The sequence below is a fragment of the Cryptomeria japonica genome, chromosome 2 (genome assembly GCF_030272615.1).
Source record: "Cryptomeria japonica chromosome 2, Sugi_1.0, whole genome shotgun sequence".
In the NCBI taxonomy this organism is placed as follows: Eukaryota; Viridiplantae; Streptophyta; class Pinopsida; order Cupressales; family Cupressaceae; genus Cryptomeria; species Cryptomeria japonica.
Window position 1 is genome coordinate 45,064,839 of NC_081406.1, and position 20,382 is coordinate 45,085,220.

Sequence of the window (20,382 nt, forward strand, 5' to 3'; positions counted from 1 at the left end):
AAAAAATATGTCCCACTTGTCTGCTGTTTCCTCTGCAATTTCATTGACTCTACCAGCCATTAGGCTTACATGCTGGTGTCCACTTGCAAAAACTGATTTGTTAGCTTCGCTAATTAGTTCATCAATTTCCTCTACAAAGTTAACCGAATGGACATCTAGAAGGTTTTCAATCTTTAGTTTCTTATCTAGCTCCATAACTGCAATCCTCTTAGCATCTAACCTTTTGTACAATTCATTTGGTAAATCATCTACAACTTCTATCAACACTTTCTTGTATATGTCAAGATGTAGAATTATGCTATTCTCAATACTTTCCTTTTCTTCATTAGTGAATGTATTGTACAGTTTGCTAACATTAGCTAAGTTACCATCATCAGTTATCTCATTCAGTAAGTTGTCCAATGGTGGTATAACCTGTTTTTGCTTTTTCTTGGGTGTCAACTTCTTTGCCGATGGTTTCACTGCCTGTTGCTTCTGCCTTGGTGTTCTTGTTTTCTTGGGTGGAGGAGAGGATACCGGTGAAGGTTTTCTCTTCCTATCAACTCGCTTAAACTCAGCAGGTATCTCACTGTCAGATGATGTATCAGCCGGTGAGATGTGTGCCTCCGGTTGTAATCCTTCTAGGTCCCTTCCCTTTATTCCGGTTAGGTTCATGGCATTTTCTTTTATTTCCTTAACTTGTTTAGATGCACTTCTTATGTACTTTTCTCTTCTTTTTCTCTGTTTCAATGTTTCTACATCACTTTCTATTGATTCTACATTTCCAAAAACCTTTTCTTCTGGTTCTCTAGGTGCCTCTAACAAGGCTTTAGCATAAGTTTCAATGATATTTACATCTGCCTCATACCCTATTTCTGTTACCCATAGAGTTCTAGGAAGAACTGCCTCCATCTAGATTTCATCCTTTCTGATTACAAAACATGTTTCTTTTTTCATATTTGTCTACAATACTTTGTGGTAGTCTCTCTCTTGTTTTCGTTTTTGCTTTGAAGGTTTTGAAATACTCTGTTATATTGTTTTCCTTGTCAGTGCCCATACCGGTGAAGATTTCTAGCAGTTGTTTGCCTATCGGTATATCATATCCAAAGTCTTTCTTTCCAATACCTGGAACTTCTTTTGTGAAATATAACATAAGACATACCAAAAGATTGCCAAAACGAAAAGTTCCTTTATTATCACCTTTGATCTTTTTCAGGTTGTCTATCAACTCATCCTTTAACCACTCACATACATCTATTTTTGCATCATTATTCACCATATCATAAGCACTTTTAATGCAAAGACTGGAAACTGAGTTAAGTCGGTTTGCATGTGTGGTCTTATAACCTAGGATCATGCTTATGAATCTGACATTTTCATCTTTGACATCATTTACTCTCAAGGATCTGCTGTCATATGTTGCTCCTGTTAATGTCATGACAGTGTTATTAGGAAACTTCTTAGTATTATTTGGCCTGCTACCGGTGGAGGGCAAACCTGTCACTGCCCTAATTGCTTCTTTGGTGATTTTGCAAACTGAATCTAGCCAAAAGAATTCTCCATGAACTCTGCTAAGGACAATCCTCACTACCTCCTTAGGAAAATCAGGGATGTCCAAGATTTCCACAAAACCTAAAGTTTCAATTACCTTGTGTTCGAGTTTTACATTTCCATTTTCATCATAGATAACAGTTCTAAACATTTTCAATATTTCCTCAGAACCTAATTCCTCAACATGGCAATTAATATAGATTCTAGGGTCTTCAGCATAAGCAACACCTTTTGGAATTTTTGAAAAAGCACCTATGGAATCATCTTGTTTTGCTATCTCGGGAATGATTTTAAAAACGGGTCTAGGGCGCTTCACAACTTCTACAACAGTAGGGTTTGCAATAAATTCCAGAGCAGAGGAGGAAGCCATTGAAAAATACCTTAAGCTGCCTGATAACGGTTAAGTGCTTGAAAGGAATTGCTTCACTTCTTTACCTTGGATGCCTTCGCTCGGATTTCACGCTCTCTGAAAGTTTGAATGCTCGGTGAATTGAAAAAGAGAGAAAACCGATGATTTATAATGTCTTTTCTTCCAACAACCGCATTAAATGCTCGTCAGTTAAGTGAAACTTAACACATCTGCCGGTAAAGAAGAAATCTATCTTCTCACCATCTACCGAGGGTAATTTGCATGATATTCAACTTGCTGCAATACCCCCAAAGGGTTACTTCTCAGTTGGATGAAGAATCTCCTGCCGGTGGAGTAATACTCTGTTCTATCGGTGAAGGAATAGTCTCATCAACATTCTGATCTGTCTTTGTAATCCATTGTCTTGAAAATTCTTGCTTTACCTCATCAACGTTCTCTTTGCCTTTCAAACTGGGTCCTTTATTGTTGCCCGGTGAAGGCTTGCTTCTACAAAATTTTGCAATATGTCCAATCTTATTACAAGCATAACAAGTCACATTGTTCTTCTGAATAGCCTTTCTATATCCTATGCTGGTTTGTGTTCTACATTGATTAGATAAGTGCCCAAATCTTCCACAAACATAACATCTTACATTCATTCTGCAGTTTTCTGAATTGTGACCAATTTTGTTGCATTTGTGTTGTGACCATTTCACACATCGCCCCATTAGAATGGGGACCCCCTCTTTTGTTTTGGTTTTGCTTTCTCTTTGCTTGTTTTTCTCTCTACTTTTAGGATTTTGAGTGAGTGAGTGGTCTGCCTGGGCTGGCTGGATTAGGGCTAAACCTTGGAAGCTTGTTTTTTTTTCAAGCTAAGTCTAGCCAAATTTTGGGGAATTGTTAGTCATCTGCCTGAGGATTCAAGATTGCCAGAATGAAACATGCCTTTCAGGAGAGTCAAATTGGTTAGGTCAAAGGCAGGATGAATAGGTCTCAGGTCAGGTCTAGATTGAAAGAAGGTCTTTTCTTGGCAAGGTCCTGTTTGTTTCTGAGTCTGAGTCAGCTAAGCATAGTTAGTGAAGAAAGGGAGTTGATTTGGTTAAGTTAAAGGGAGAATGAAGTGAATCAAGGTAATATCTAGCTTGGAAACCTAATTTTCGCTCCTAACCCTTCCAGAGGGTCCAGAGCGAAATTTTGAAAAGCTCTCATTTTCGCTTGATGAAAGACAGGATTTTGATGGGGATGCATGAAGGAAGGTCTTTGCTTACCTCTTAGGGAAATTTGGAGTTTAAAAGGTCAAGAATTAAGCTCAAAGCTTGATTTTCGTTCCTGACCCTTCCAGAGGGTCTAGAGCGAAAATCTTTGTAAACCGGATTTCCTTCACAATTTTGGCTAAGTTTTGACATGTTTGAAGATGAATTTATGTGTTCTTGCCTAGAGAGGGATTTGATTGATTTTGGAGAGCAAGATGATGCCTGAAAGAGGATTTTCGCTCCTGACCCTTCCAAAGGGTCCAGAGCGAATTTCATCCTAAATACAATTTCTTGCTTTGAGTCGACTTGCAATCCGGTTCCTGGCCTTGAAAATTATCTAACCTTGCCTTGTGAAATGGTTTGAAACTTAAAGACTGAGCAGTTTAGCCTGGAATGAAAATTTCGCTCGACCCTTCCAGACGGTCCAGAGCGAAAATCTTATTTGAGCTTATTTGTCACTAATTTTGGCTAATTTTTTATGTGCAGGGTCTCTTGGAATGAAGATTGGATATCATTTGATACATTTGAAGATTTGGAAGCATGCAAAATGAAGAATTTTGGACAAGGAGGGTAATTTTCGCTCCTGACCCTTCCAGAGGGTCCCGAGCGAAATTTTGAATAGCTCTCATCTTGCAATGAAAAAGGTCAAGTTTTGGGCATGAATGAAACAAGGACAACTCCCTTTTGCCTCTTGAAGAAGTTTCAACTTTGAAGAATGAAGAATTTTGCTTAAAACCTAATTTTCGCTCCTGACCCTTCTAGAGGGTCCAGGGCGAAAATCTTTGTAGGAGACATTTATTGCCTTGTTTGATCAAATTGAGGAGCCTAAGGCATCATGAAAGGAAGAATGAGCAGGATGAAACCTTTAGATATGTTTGGAAGTCATGAAGAAATGAAGGATTTTGCCCAAAATAGGGAATTCGCTCCTGACCCTTCCAAAGGGTCTAGGGCGAAAATTTTCAAATCCTTCTATTTTTTGCAAAAATCTAGTCAAGCTTGGCATGGATGAAGGAGGAGTAGTGTCTTTTTCCTGAGAGGTAAAATCAACATGAAATGATGATTGAATTGAGCCTAAATTGAGGAATTCGCTCCTGACCCTTCCAGAGGGTCCAGGGCGAAAAACTTTATAGGAGTTATTTCTTGCTTGGTTTAGTTGAATTGAAGTGCCCAAAGCATGTTGAAAAGAGGAATGGACATGATCTTGCTTTGAGAAGTGTTCGATAGCATTGAGTGATGGAGATTTTAGCCAAGAAAGGCAATTTCGCTCCTGACCCTTCCAAAGGGTCCAGAGCAAAATTCCTTATAAACTCATTTTGAACCTTTCTTGGACATGAAATCCTATTCCTAGCACAGTGCAAGATGAAATCCCACTCAGCAAAGAAGTTTCAAGGTAGAAAATGAAAGATTTTGGTCAAAATGGTGAAAATCGCTCCTGACCCTTCCAAAGGGTCCAGAGTGAATTTTCTCAAAAACACTCTTTACTATCAAATTTTGCTAAGTCAAATAAGGGATAAGGTGAAACATAGAAGGAATTGCCCCTGGGAATATGTTGAGGTTGGAAGAAATTATCAAGAGGTGAAGGAATTGAGCACAATTGTGAATTTCGCTCTTGACCCTTCCAGAGGGTCCGAAGCAAAATTCCTAAAAAACACCTATTTTCTTGCAAGGACAAGGCAACTTTTTAGATTTTATGGCTTGAATGGGTGTGAGAAGGTATGTTTTGCCCTTTGAAGATAATTGAGATAGTGAAGAGGAAGCAACCAAGCCTAGAAAAGGATTTTCGCTCCTGACCCTTCCAGAGGGTCCAGGGCGAAAATCCTAAAACCTGTCTTTGCTTCCAAAGTTTGGACAAAGCTAAGCTTAGGCATGGGTATGAGAAGGCATTTGGATTGCCTTAGAGTGGAAATGGATTGCCATGAATACAAGTTTTGAAGCCAAGGAAGAAATTCGCTCCTGACCCTTCCAGAGGGTCCAGGGCGAAATTTCTAAATTCTCTCTTTTTCTTGCAAATTTTAGACAAGATTTCGCTTTTCAGGACTTGGATGGGAGAGAGGCATGATGTTCAATGCCTTAGAAGTGATTTGAAGTTAAAAAGCATGAAAGAATAGGCCTAAAACTCAAAATTCGCTCCTGACCCTTCCAGAGGGTCCAGGGCGAAAATATAAAATCAACTTATTCCTTTTAAGTTTGTGCTAAGGCAAGGATACACCAAGGTGGAAATGACCTTTAAGACCATTGATGAGTAATTGTTTGTTTCAAAAGTTGATGATTCTAGGTCAGAGAGGGAAAGTCGCTCTTGACCCTTCCAGAGGGTCCTGGGCGAAAATCTAAAAAACCCCTATTTTACCTTGCAAGAACAAGCCAAACTTAGGTGGAGTGAATGAGGAAGAACATTGCCTAGCCATGAGTGAAAAATTCAACAAAAGCTGATGAAGGAGTAAGCCTAAGGAGGAAAAATCGCTCCTAACCCTTCCAGAGGGTCCACGGCGAAAAACCCTAAATTCACCTTTTTCTCCAAGATTTGAGTGAGACTAAGCCTGGACCTCAGTAAAAGATGCCATTTGGAAAGCCTTGGTGAGGTTTTGGACTTACAAAAATGAGGATTTTGAGCTCAGGAGAGAATTTCGCTCCTGACCCTTCTAGAGGGTCCAGGGCGAAATTCCCAAAAATGCAATATTTCCCTCAAAGTTTTGATGAGCTAACCTAGTGATGGAGAGAAATAAACCCTGGAGATTGCCTTGGAAGAGGTCAACGATCAAATTAAGGTGAATTTTGACCTAATAAGCAAAAATCGCTCCTGACCCTTCCAGAGGGTCCAGGGCGAAATTCACATTTTCACCTAATTCCTGCATGAAAAATGATATAAATTCAGAATACAAGACTTGGAGTAGGCCAAAGCACGCATGAACTCACCTTCCAAGAGATTTTGGAGTCAAGAAATGAGAGATTCAGGACCAAATTGAAAAAATCGCTCCTGACCCTTCAAGAGGGTCTAGGGCGAAGTCATCAGGAAGGTTCATTAAACCTCAATCAAACCTCCATATTCCAAAAAAATTTCGCCAAATTTGCCAAATTCAAGACATTTGGGAGGTTGAATTAAATTCGCATGAATTAAAGCATTTGCAATTTAATTAATTAATTTTTAGGCCTTGAAATAATTGAAAAATCCACCTTGAAGGCATCAAAATCAATTTTAAAATTTAAAATATAAAGGTGAGCGCTCAAAACATATTTACTTGCCTTTACAAGCAAGTCGGCCTCCTTTTTAGTGGTTTTTATTTTATTTTTGCCTTATTTGCTAGGTCGGCCTTATGCTAAATTAGGGTGAGCGCCCTATATAAAGGAGTGTTGTTCCAAAATTCAAATCATTCATTCATTACCTCTTATGCGAATTTTGAGGAGCAGATTAAAGGAGCAAATCCCAGCAGATTGGAGGCTAAATTTCCAGAATTTACTAAGCGTTGGAGGCTAGTGAAGGTGACATTCTTTTGAAGGTTGGTCAAGACATAATTCATCCAAGAAGGCGAGCAATTCAATCCTCATCCAGCAAAGTCTGATCTTCTTTCTTCATTTTTCAAGGTTCATAGTTAGCATTCAAGGAGAAGGTGAGAAGAATCCTTTTGAAGTTTCTATTCAAGGATTATTTTGATCTCATAGTAATCCTTTGAAAATCTAAGTCTTGTGCAATCTGATTTTCATTCATAATTCTTGAGTTATCATGTTATTTTCAAAATTAATGTTTTGAATTATTCCTTTGGAAGTTCTTAAAAGCTATGCTTTAAGGTATGATGCTTAAAGACTAATCTTAAATTGTTTGTGTAGGCATCAAATGACGACCCCCAAAGCTGGAGGATCTACTAGCCGACAGGCTCTCATCAAGGAAGATCAGAGAAACGACGAATTGGAGACTAGGATCGTGTCCAAGTGGAGTAATATTGGAGACATCAACTTAGGAAACTTCAATGTGAAGAAGTTTCGAGAGGCCCCCTACATTGGCAAGCCATCACCTGTTGCAAGGAAGATAATCGAGAGTGGCATCATCAAGGCTGCAGGTTTCCCTCTCGCAGTCAAGTGTCATGAGCTGATGATCGAGTGTGCCCGCCACTATGACTCACAATCAAGGACGATCGTAACCAAAGATGGGAACATCTTAGCTTACCTTTCAGAGGAAGCTATAAGCGAAGCTCTTCATCTTCCAGACCATAAAGATATGATTTACAAAAGCTTAGAAGGAGCCAGGTCGATCTATGAAGATGATCCTGAGTCTTGTTTAAACTTCATTAATAAGAATTGGTTGCTCAAAAGTCGGCCTCGTCTGAACAAGATTCCCAATACACCACATAGGATCGACTTTCAAGAGGAATACAGAGACTTGATAACTTTGCTCAATCAAGTTACGGGTGCTTCTCAAGCCGCCTTCTTCGAAAAGTGGATGTTCTTCTTCATACAAGTGATAGTCCAAGGAAAGGGAATGCTTCATTGGGCCAGAATCATTAGCAATTGTCTGGACGCACAGTTAAGAAGGCTAAGACCCACCAAATCATTCCACATGAGCTCATATGTTATATATGCCTTGATCAGGAGTTTCGAATATGCAGGGTTACCTCACAGAGGAGCGATTGGAAGAGGACCCAGAGAAATAAGGGTTTGTGATTCTTATGTTCATCTGCATCATCCGCCTAGAAGTGACTACAAGTTGGTCAATGACACCTTCACGATGAACATTACTAGGATATTGCAAGGAGGAATTCACAATCGACTGTCTCTGGATGCACAGGAGCTTGTGAAGAAGTATGGCGCATGGTTCATCCAGTTTCAAAAGTTCACCTACATCAGAGTTCAGGGGTGTCCTTCACCTCCCTACATGTTGCCAAGATATCCAACAGACAGGATAGTGCTACTTGAGGTGACTAGACATTTGGCAGCTTATGCGAAGGCATCCAGACACAAGCATGGAAATGGGATTCCCGTGCCCATCATACTAGGGAACTCAGTTGAGGTGTGTCCTAATACTCAAGCCACAGAAGATGCAGAGAAGGAATTATCTTTATACTCATTCACATCCTTTGCTTCGCGAGAAAACTTTGACCCTCATGGTTATATGGAAGAGACTGTCGGCAGGAAGTACAAGCATGAGTTTTAGGTGGAGGACTTTTGGATGAATCTCCTAGGTGATTTAGAGGTTAAAAGAAAGATGCATTCCGGGCTACGCTTAGATCTCATTAGGAAATGCAAAGTTTATAGAGTAGCTGATCAAGCCCAGGATATAATGGTAGATGCCTCCAGTCGTCCTATGAGAAAGAAGACAAAGAAGTGAAGATAGATTGGAATGAGCCCGAGGTTTTAGACTTGAGAGCTTTGATGGCTCCCGTTTTATCTTGCACTCGCAAATGGGTGGATGTACAGCATCAAAAGTTGAAGGAGCAGAATGTATCAATGACATTTACTTTGGAGGCAAGACCAGAAGAAGGAGAAGCAAGTGTGAGTGAGAATACTTCTCATTCCAAAGGCTCAAAGAGGAAAGAAGGACCTGATAAGAAAGAACCTTCCAAGAAGAAGCAGAAAACAAACCCTGATCACCCACCAAGCACATCTTCCAGGCATGAAAAGGAGGCGAGTCAAGGGGAAGATCAGAGGGAGATAGTATATGAAGTTGATGAGTCTATGGAATCCATGGTACATAATGATAAGCAAGAGAAACGACGGACACCTCAACATTCATCAAGTCAATCTCCCCAAGTTGATGCTAATGAGCAACACGAAGAAAAGAATGATGATGAAGCAACATCTCCTTTCCAGAAAGATAGACCACTACCTAAAGAAATACAAGTGAGGGAAACAAGATCTGCCATTCCTGATTGGCTGAAAGAGAGACTGACAAGGGTAGTTGTGGTTGAAGAAGAAGAAGATGTGTTTGACTTGGAAAGCCCTATAGGAAATTCTCATGAGGTAATGGAGAAGAAGGCCACAAAGATGTCTAAGGTAATTAGAGATGAGACAGGATCCAGGAAAGTACAAGTAGCTACACCAGTGGTGGACAAATATGAAGATGAGATTCTTGCAGATGAGTATGACTTAGAAACATTTGAGCTTGGTCCACTTACCTCTGAACAAGCGATGGAAGAAGCAACTGATTCATTTGAAGCACTTAAAGATAAACTCAAAGAAGAAATGGAAAAGAATAAGAGGCTTGAAAGGGAGGTCAGTGCTTGGAGGAACTATTTTAGTCACCTTAATTAGCCCTTGAGACGTCAGGATCCAACTGTATCTCCTTTACAAGCACTCCCTCTTGAATTAGTAGACGGGGCAGAGAGGGTGAAGAGCTTGGTTCAGCTTATGAGCTCTTGGATTGATAAATCCCACACGGTAGCCATTGAATTTGCAACAAGAATGAAGAAGACAGTTCATCGAGCTATCCAGGTCCTTGAGATTATCCATAATCTAATGATAACTGTAGCTGCATTCACTCACACTAGAGATGTTATCATTCCTGTCCTACAAGTGATAAGACAAACACCAAGATGGATTTTGGCACAAGAAAAGATAATGGATGGAGGAACCCATAACCTCCTACAGTGGTCAGCTCTGCTCCAGATGAAAGAGGTCCTTTTTGAAGACATCAACACCAGATGTAGTCAAGTTGAAGGTATCATTTATCTAATTGAAGATAAGGTGTTTGAGGTGTTGTGTACCATTCTTGATAGGCGGATCGAGATTGAGACAGATGTGGACATCCAAGAGTTGGAGGAGAGAGTCAAGATCATCTTTTGCAAAGAGCAGAACGTCATCACAAATAAGCAACGAGATCGGATGTACACTACTATGTTCCTGATTGAGAAGACCAAAGAACTTGAACCTGGATGGGAGACAACTCTTCTCACTGCTTTTGAGATTCCCATTGCTGAGATTGAGTGAATTGTGTCCAGATTCATTGAATATGCTAAGAAAGAGCAGAGGAAAGGGAACAACATTCTAGATGAAAAGTTGTTATAAGATGATGTGGCAGCTTAATTCCTATTGGTCTATGTCTCCTTGGTTTTTGTGCCAATTCTTTATTGGCTATGGATTAACAATGTTTATCTAAATGGGGACTTTTTTGTAACAAACCCTAATTAGGGTTTAGGTGTCAAAATCTTAGCCGTTCATCTTCTTTTGATCTGGGCCACTCATTGTATTTGAGGATGCTATATATACCCTCACTCATTTCATTTCAAGAGAATAGTTAGAAAAAAGTTAGAGAAAAGAGAGAGCTTAGAGAGAAGAAAGTTATTGTTTAGTAAGATTGAGTAGTGAAGAAAGAATTTTGAACAATTGTTGTCCATTTGGCTTTGAGATCAATAAAATATTGAAGTTATGGTGTTTTATTGCAATACTTGTGGCTATCTTCATGATTGTTTATCTTCTTGAATCACTCTCAGTTGAAATAGAATTTAAGTTTAAGTTTGAAAGACTAAGTGTTGTGCTTGATCTTTGGTAAGATTCACATTCCAAACCACTAGCTTCTTACTGATTGTAAGGACGCCTTGTGTGGTCAACTGGAAACCTTGAGACTGATTAAGAATTCAATCATTTCTGGAAGTATTGATATGTATCTCTATGATAGTATCTATATCCTTGATGATTTGAAAAATTATTGAATCCCCTTAGAAGATTGCATCAATTCCAGTAGAGTTGTAATTTCTTGGAGAAACTGAAATTGGTAGAATCTTATCAAGTCTAGTCTTCATTGAGTCATTCTTAGGAATAGTTTAAGTATCTCTTCTTTGAAACCCTTACCTTTTGACATTTTTTGAAAATCTGTTAGTGTTAGGAAAATCCTGTTCCTGCATTTGGAAAGAGAGTAACACGGACAAGCTTTCTCTGAAAGTACGTAAGGCCCCTTGAAGAAACATCATATACAACGACCACTGGTGCTTATCCACACGTAGAGATCCTACAACAAAGAACCTTGAAGTCATCCCGATTGATCCTTTTCGCGACATCTTCAGCATTCAGAGACTTTAATCAAGAGAGGATAAGGTACCTTTTAGGTAGTTTATTCTTTTGTTTGGTCGTGTACAAAATACACATCAACAATTTGGAACATTGACCGGTGGGTGAATTAATGTTCTGATTGTTTCTAGATCTACACTGATTTGCTCTATGACCATACTTGTTACTGTTAAAGCATTTCCCATTAAATTTGTAAGCATTAGGTTGTCTTACCGGTTTACTGTGATCACGATTGTTTGTAGTACCGAAACTTTCTCCAACTTCAAATCCAAGTCCATTAGTATCTCCATTAGGTTTCTGACTGGTTTACAAAACATTTAACCTTATTAAGTATTTTGCATTCCAAAACAGTGTACCGGTAAACAAGAATTAATGCAGAAATAGGTACACTAAAGACAACATAGAAAACACACCATAACACAAGATGTTTAATGAGGAAACCCGGTGTGGAAAAAAACCTCGGTGGGATTTGTGACCCACAATATTCATTCATTGGCCAATGAATAAATATTACTTACAAGAGGGGCTTGCACATACAAGAAGGCCAACTGCCTAGAGCTCACTGCTCAATCTACAAAATGGAATTCTCACTAACTTACAAAATGGATTATGAGAATCCAATATAATGTACTGCTACAATTCAGCATTTGCTATGCCAGGTTCGGTACCGGTTTAAGCTCATACTATAACCATAAACTTTATACAAAATCTGCCTTAATATTCGCTCATCACTTCTTTACATTCATACTACTTATGTAAATGATTTACAAGATCTCATACATATATGAGTCTATTACAATATGCCACATCGGCTTTACAAAAGATATTTACAATTAAATATAATAAACAAAAGTTTGTTCCTGTCGGCTAGGCTGCTGGTATACATTGTTGTTGCTGCCGGTGAAGTGTCTGCCGGTGCCGGTGCCTGCCAGTGATTTACCAGATGAATGCCGGGTGGCTGCCTGTAGGTTGCCATCAACACATGAATACATGTAGGGCACAGATGAATATATGTAAAGTATGAAGTATACACATAAATGCACTTGAGGCATGAAGCATACACATGAATATGTAGAACATAGAACATGAAGCATATACATGAATACACTTAGTGCATAAAGCAGGAAGCATACACATGAATACACATAGCATAGAAAGCATGAGGCATCCACATGATCCGCTTGTCATGAAGCATACACTTGAATATATGTAGAGCATGAATTCACTTGAGTCATGAAGCATACACCTGATTACATGCAAGGCAAGAAGCATGAAGCATCCATGTAAGACATGGAGTAATACACATAAGGCATGAAGCATACATGTAAGACTTGAAGTAATACACAAAATACACAAAGGCATGCATAAGACACAAAGCAACATATAAATGCATGCAAGGTACAAAGCATATTTGTGAAAGGCACTCATGGAATGGACACGCTGAAGACACATCAGTCATGAGGCAACACTTGAATGCACATAAGATACACGGCATACATGCTGAAAACATATCAAACATGGAGCAAACACAATGCATACATGAGAAAAGCACCCATATATACAGGTAAACATGCTTAACATACCTTAGACAAGAAGTAGCAAAATGCATACACGTATGGAAATTCAATGTTGGCCTTCTTGATTTTATTTTTGACTTGTTTAAGAGGAGGCCTAAATAGTTAACCCAAATTGAATGGCAGTTAAAGTAGGTTTGTCCCACAGGTTGGTAGGAACGGTGCTCTGATGCCATTTGTAATGTCCCCTACCTGATTAACATAATTAATATATTTCAATATACTAAAATTGATTGAGAGGCTAATCATGAAGCTAGTCATTGATATTCTTCAATTTATTAGTTATTAACAAGTGCTTATTAATATTCCAAATTAGATGATTAATTCCATTATTCATAGTTCTTAATATAGATATCATTAGATGATTGATTCCATTATTCATAGTTCTATGCATGTTACCAAAGCGCTTAGAGACCAAATACAATAGGTTCCCACAAAATTTACAGATCCAAGCCCTTACCTATATTGGGTCTATACCCTCAAGGTTTACGGGTCGCTGATCCCCACCCTATTTTGGGACTTAACCTGTTGCTTGGATTTAGACTACCCCTCTTTGGAACATCTCATTCCCATCTTCTTAAATACTGACAGTAATTTCTTATGTATTATGAATATATACGAAATTAAGTATGACTGTCATACATATTGCAGTCCATATTAATATTACTATTAATTCTGCATAAGAACATTATCGGGCTTCATATATTAAGCATACTTATTAAACACATCCCCATGTATACCACCAAGAATAAGGATGTTACTGCCTGTAACTTAATAACAGTTCTGATCTGATCTGATCCATGATGATGTACAGTTTGGTTCAGACTCAAGCCTGATTCTTAGTTGATATTGTCTTATTCTTACCGATTCTTGACATTAGGCCTAATGCTTAGATGGAGCGATACAAATAGGATATATTAAAAGATGTAAAGATTCCATGATGCTGTATGAGTATGGGTTATGTATTAAATATCTCAAAAGGCTGATCGGTTGCATCTCTTCATTTGGAGTAGACATATCCCTTTCTTTAATCGTTGCTCTTCATATACACTAATCGCATCCTTTAGTGTATTCAAGTTATTAATTATGGACGGTTTGTTAAGGCCAATCGTTCTTTATGTTAAGGCATACCAAATCGTTTTTGACATAACATTGATCAGTTTACTATCACTGCCGATAAACACTAAAGGCTGATTATCACTGTCTATTGCTGAGGGGACAATTTCTGACACCTGCAGTCCACTCAGTATTTGCTTTAATAATTAACTTTATTTGTTTTGCAGGTTATTGTTCAGGATGAATGCAATTCTATTATATATATTTTTTATTGAATTTATTTATTATTATATTTGTTTCTCATTTCATTGTTATGATAATGAATGTTTATTTATTATATTTTATTTTATTGGATTCATAATTGGGGGCATGACAAACATCTCCCCATTAGCTACTTGACGGACATTTAACGGCTATGTAAATTGCAATTATTATTAAACATTAACATAAATAAGTATGAATAAAAATAGAATGGAAAGATGAACAAAAGTAGACTAGATATATGAACTTAAATCTACGATCTCCTTTGTTAGAAACTAGAAGCTCTACTCATTGAAAACTTAATTGACTAAATCAATCCTTACATTGGCCTTAGCATGTGAAGGCCTAGACGACTCATCACTAACAAACATGTGCCTTAACACAACCTTTAACTTAAACAAATATTACAAGGTGATAAAGTTTATTGCAAAGTGGGTTATTATAGGATGAACCAACTCCCTCTTGTATGTGTATTTCCTCATTAAATTGAGGACCCAAGCATGGTTCTGTATGCATTTGTAAATGTTTTTACTATGCTCCACATATGCTTTGATCCATGGAATATTTGCCAAGATCCTCCATTATGAGGTCAAGGTGATGAGTTACAAAGAGTTTAGAATAAGGATGGGTGCTTATTGCTTTGCCAAGAGAAGTTTACTTGTAAGTTGCAACAACATCATCTTCTACATCATTTGTAGCTATTTGCACAACATTCTCTTCCCTAAATTGACTAAAACTTCCTTTAAAACCTATTTTAGGAAAATTGCCTAAATTGAAATCAAAATTATTGGTCTTTTATGAAGCATTAACATATTTTAGGAAAATTGTGTCTCGTGAAGAAAAATAATGAAATTCTAAATGTTAATGTTAATCTCTAAAGTAGAAGTCAGAAATCTTAATCATGAAATCAATGAATTTTGGGAATTACAACCACTTGAGGAAGAAACAAGGACTTAAAAAAATGTTCTATTCCTCCCATCTATCCAACCATTGGTGATGATCTTGCAACCCTTTCTCCTCCATATCTGACACTGCTCCTCAATTTGGGCCTTCGCATCAGCCTCGTTTTGAATAAAAAATGGAGACCTCAATCTCCTCTTCGTTATGGGCATTTAACCCTACCTCACAAATAGTAATGGCCATTTACTATATTTTTCCAATAAGGAGACCTAGAAACAAATAAGATAAACAAAATATTATAAATTTACGGTTTAAATTCTACAAACTCCGAAATTGGAAAATTCAAGAGATAAAGGAATCAAACAACATATTTTGAAATAAAAATAATAATCAAGTGTTTGGATTTGTTTAATAGAATGGAACAATAAAATCAAAAGTTATGATTGTACTCTTTCCTACATTTACAATATAATAAAAATCATTGATCTTTTTCCTACATTATACTCGTACTTGGAGTAGTGCATGGCACAATATATGAATCTAATTTGGATCCACAAACTTTAGGCCCAACACTAGCATTGGCACTAGCATTGTTAGTAATGGTGGAAGATTTAGGGAATGGAGGAATTGGAGAAGAATCTCCATGAATTGCGGCCATCTCTTCTCCTTGCCTCCTTTTTAGTTACTTTTTTTGGTCAGAGGTATCTAATTGATTTTATGCCTCACAGTAACATCAAGAGGTGCAGCTCAACACACTATAGCATCACAGCAGATATTTCGATTGGTTGATGCTTCCTCCATTAATCTTGTTTTGCAATGTTTGCATAGCAACTCTCCTTTCTTTGCTCTTGGGATGACATGTTTCTAGGCTTCCAGCAAGGGTTCTTTCTAATTGGGGCTGACATTATAACAATCTATATATGTGAAGTATGCTGCAATTACAAATAATTGTAAAGTAAAATAATATATGGGGTTTTCAAATATACTAAGATAAAAAGATCAGGAAAAAATAAAAATAGTTAGGGTTTGTAGTTAAAAAATAGTAAAAAATATTAGAAAAGCAGCAAAGGTTGTTCATAGAAAAGAAAAAAACAACTAGGGTTTGTTTCATGAATCTAAAATTGAAAAAAAATTGTGGAAGACAAATGAAATTTAACAAAGCAAAAGCAAAATAAAAGACTGAAAATGGGAAAATATCTTTTCAAATTTGCTTCATTTCAATGGCATGGAATCTAGGCTTCAATATCTATTTTCTCTCTTCCTTGTGCTTGCAAATGAGGTCATTTTAGACTATTAGGTTTGAGTGTTTTTTAATTTTTATTCTTTTTTTTCAAATATTGTTTTATTTTATTTTTAATTTTTTATGCCCGTCATAGATGGTAAAGTCTCAGCAAGAGGACTTGCTAGGTTTAGTGAGTTTGGTAGATTTGGTGAGTCTGATTAGACTCATCGGGTACTCAGGTCTTCAGTCTTTGGGCCTTGGTTCACTCTGCCTGCCTCGAGACTTGTTAAGTCCGAGTGAATCTTGTAACTTTGGTGCTTACTCTTGACAGTTTTGCAGGAATTTTTAAACATCTATATGCCTTACCTTTCTAAGCGACTCACAGCTTCATATTAACAATATATTGCATATCTATATAAAGTTATGTCCGTTTGATCTTTGTAAGTGTCCTTGGCTATAAGAAGGCAGGCTGTAATAGAACTGGATATATAATGATCCGTTTTATGCAATTTCAGTTCTTGTTTCTTATGCATCCTAGTTAATTGTATTTAATACTGCATGAGCGCTAAACATTTTTGGCATTTCAATGGTAGTTCAGTAGAAAGGAGGGAAAGAGATTGATAAAAACATGCTTTTTTGTAATAGGTGGTGCAAGTGATCATCATAAGGATAGTAAACACTTACATGGATTTGGAAATGATCCTGAGAATATGGTAAAAGATGTCAAGCGTGCACTAAATGATGGTGAGGGATGTCGGGTATGTTTCACAATTAGTACTAAAATACTCTCTTTTTGATGTTTAGAAAGATTTTAGATAACTAAGTTTTGGCATTTATGTAAATGTAGTTTTTATAGCCTTCTTAAATGTCTTTAGTTTCTGTTCTTAATGTGCATATACTATGGTAAACATGAGCTAACTTGCTTTGTGTACTCTCAGGTTTTCGGTGTTCTGGATGTTCAGAGGGTTGCTGGAAACTTCCACATTTCAGTGCATGGTCTGAATATTATTATTGCTCAGCAGGTCTCTATCATGCAAAGAAATGTTATTTAACTTATGGTTTGTTATCAAAGTTCATATTGGTTGAGGGAAATTCGTCTTACAACAATATTTTCATGCATAACTTAAGAAAATAAAATAAATTTGAGTTGAAAGCCTTATGACAGGCATCAGTCCATTCAGTTGGTATGCGAGTTAACTTAGTATTTCCCTTAATAAAATGGCGATCTAGATTCAGAAGTTGAGACATAGGTGTAGATACTCTCATTTTATGTTACATGATTCAACTTAGTATGGAAAAGTTTATTCTCTTTTTCCCTATTGTTGAAGAATGGAATGAAAACATAATCATAAATGTAGTTCAGACCCTGTGAATTAGCACAAGTTGTATATTGGTCTATAAACTTTTAGTGGACAACTAGACATGAGTTCCAAACATGTAACCAGACATGCTGCAAGCAAAGTTTCCAGATAAGTGTATCTATCTGCATATCAGGTACCACATATGTACATGCTACTCCCAGATATGGTATGCATGCCATATCCAGAGGTATCCATGTATGAGCTAATATTTGGGCCATATCCAATAAGTCGAGATATTGTACCACACTCCAAGGTTACGAAGAATCTTATTTGGGCCATATTTGGGACTGTCCCACTTCTTAGGTTATGAAAAAACATTCAAAAAATGAATGAGAAGAACATTGAAAACAATTTGTTCTCACACAACACAAACACACAAATGTACATATGTTTATACATTTATAAACATATGTATATGTTTGTGTGTGTATTTTTTATAATTGCCGTATCCAGCCATATATATTTTTATTAGGGGGTCTTGAAAATTTGCCGTATTCATATCTGTTTCCATGCAACTCTGGCTTTGACATTGTTGGATGACCCATCTCATATTTTTGTTTTTCACCTTTTAATGTTCCAATATTTTTAATTATAGTTCTGTATTTCATCAATATGTAACTCATTTCACAATTTTGTGGTTATTTTATCAGATATTTGGGGATGCAACACATGTTAATGTGAGTCACATTGTTCACGATCTATCATTTGGGCCAAAATACCCTGGAATACACAATCCACTGGATGGAACTGTTCGCATTCTTCGAGATACCAGTGGAACTTTTAAATATTATGTGAAGGTTAATCCTGCGTTATTGTTAACCTATTTTCTTATAGCCCATTTCATAAGACATTTTTGTTTCTGCTCATCAAGACGCTAAGACATTTCGATTACATAAGGAAGGCATAGAAAACCTTCGGTGTGTCATGAACGTAATGCTTATTGGCTTTATAGTTACATGGCATGTAAAATAAGTAACACACTTCTCCACTGAGCATGCAAAAAATTTATGATGCATCTTTTGGGCTATTAATTTTGACCTCAAGATCTCTATACAGGTTGTACCTACCGAATACAGATATCTATCTCGGGAAGTTTTACCAACCAATCAATTTTCTGTGACAGAGTACTTTGTTCCAATGAAGGAGTATGAGAAGTCTTGGCCAGGTTACTAGCACATCTATTAATGTAATTTTTTTTGTTTGCTTTGAGATTGCGAAGGTATGACTGACCAATGTAGTTTCTTTTTGCAGCTGTATACTTTTTGTATGATCTTTCTCCAATTACTGTAACCATCAGAGAGGAAAGACGTAGTTTCACTCATTTCATTACACGTCTTTGTGCTGTGCTTGGGGGCACATTTGCTCTCACAGGTTTGTAAACACAAAAGAAGCGTTATTTATATTTATTTTAAACTTAACGCACTGCCTGTATTGATTTGATCTAAATAAGTTTCATTCCAAAATTTATGTGCATTTTCTGGTACTTAAGATCCTAATCTCTTGATGGTTTTTCTGATAACATTTAAAATATGTGAAAGACAAAATTATTGTTTTCTCAATTTCTCATTTGAATAGGAATGCTGGATCGGTGGATGTATCGCCTTATTGAAGCTGCAACCAAATCTTCAAATCTAAGAGTATACTAGCTGTTGGAATTGAAGTGCATTGAACGATTGGATTCTAACAGATTTCCATTGCGGCTCTTGGTAGTCAAGCATTTGGTTCTCAAATATTTTTGTGGTCCTTTTCATAAAGGACATTCTATTAAGAGACAAATTGAGTTTTTGTGTATCCATTTTTTTTTGATTAAAAGTTTTCGAGCCATCATTGTATTTGTTGAAACAAATCTGTGCGCTCTATCTTATCAAATTTAATGCCACTTTGTTGCCAAGTTGCATTTTTGTATAGTCTTGACATACCAAAGCTTTCCATCTGATTTGGGAGAAGTAATTTCCTTCATCAGTTGGTAGTCAAAGATTATTCCAAATTATTTAATGAAGAGGAAGTTGAACTTTTTGCTGCCCTAACATTTCCACTCACATTGGAGCTCCTATTTTTGTGCCCCCATTGCAAACCAGCATTCTTTTAGGCCTCATACTTTCATTTTTCTTTTCCAATATTTGTTTTCATACTTATCAATTCTTTTTTCTTCTCTTCTTCTTACTATTAATGATTAACATCACAAATAGTACTCTGAAAATAAATTAATAATTGTTCGGATCAACAGAAAGAGAAAATAAAAAATATTATGAACTCAAAGAATTCATAACACACTCCATTGAAAGGAGGAGGTGCAGTAGTAGTAATTGTGTTGATAGAAAACTATATGTAAGCTAGAGTATAATTCTATCTGTGCATAGAAGTTACATTAGTTTTATTTACCAAAATTTGTACCAAAAATTGATGTTTAAAACATGGTGCATGATTTTATTTTATCTCATGTATAGAAAATTATATAAGTAGCAATTATATATGTAGCTTTATGTTTGGAGGAATGATGATATTATTGACAAAAGCAAATCCTATAAATGAAGATTAATTCAAAATTTTCAATATTTTTCACTTAAAAATAAATATCAAATTACATTCATAGAAGACTAAATTTAGAGATTAATTTTGAATCAAATTAAAAACTCTATTAAGAAGACTAAGAATAAGCTTGTTAATGTGGCCTGCGAATTGAATCGTTGTAGTTCTAAGAGGGTTTGATAGGTGTTGCAGAAAAACAATGTTTTATTTTTTAATTCTAGATATATGATTATAATTTTAGGATTGTAGAAAACAAATAAATTAACAGCTACATTTGATTGCAATAAATATAAAATGCTCTATAAATTTGAGAGTAGCTTTGAGCCAATAGAGAAGCTGATAATTCTGTAAAAGA

The 20,382-nt window shown here is 36.6% G+C and overlaps 1 protein-coding gene across 5 annotated transcripts in view; it reads left to right on the plus strand.

Annotated features, from left to right (window-relative positions):
* The window catches only part of LOC131075025 (uncharacterized), a 71,885-nt gene extending 52,348 nt beyond the window's left edge, over nt 1–19,537 (plus strand). For all 5 annotated transcript variants that reach the window (XM_058011801.2, XM_058011804.2, XM_058011802.2 and 2 more), the window contains 6 exons: nt 16,783–16,895; nt 17,076–17,159; nt 18,149–18,295; nt 18,555–18,663; nt 18,750–18,869; nt 19,074–19,537. In XM_058011801.2, coding sequence (XP_057867784.1) covers nt 16,783–16,895; nt 17,076–17,159; nt 18,149–18,295; nt 18,555–18,663; nt 18,750–18,869; nt 19,074–19,144 — 644 coding nt within the window. In that variant the 3' untranslated portion in view covers nt 19,145–19,537. The remainder of the gene's footprint in view (nt 1–16,782; nt 16,896–17,075; nt 17,160–18,148; nt 18,296–18,554; nt 18,664–18,749; nt 18,870–19,073) is intronic.
* Nucleotides 19,538–20,382: the final 845 nt, after the last annotated feature.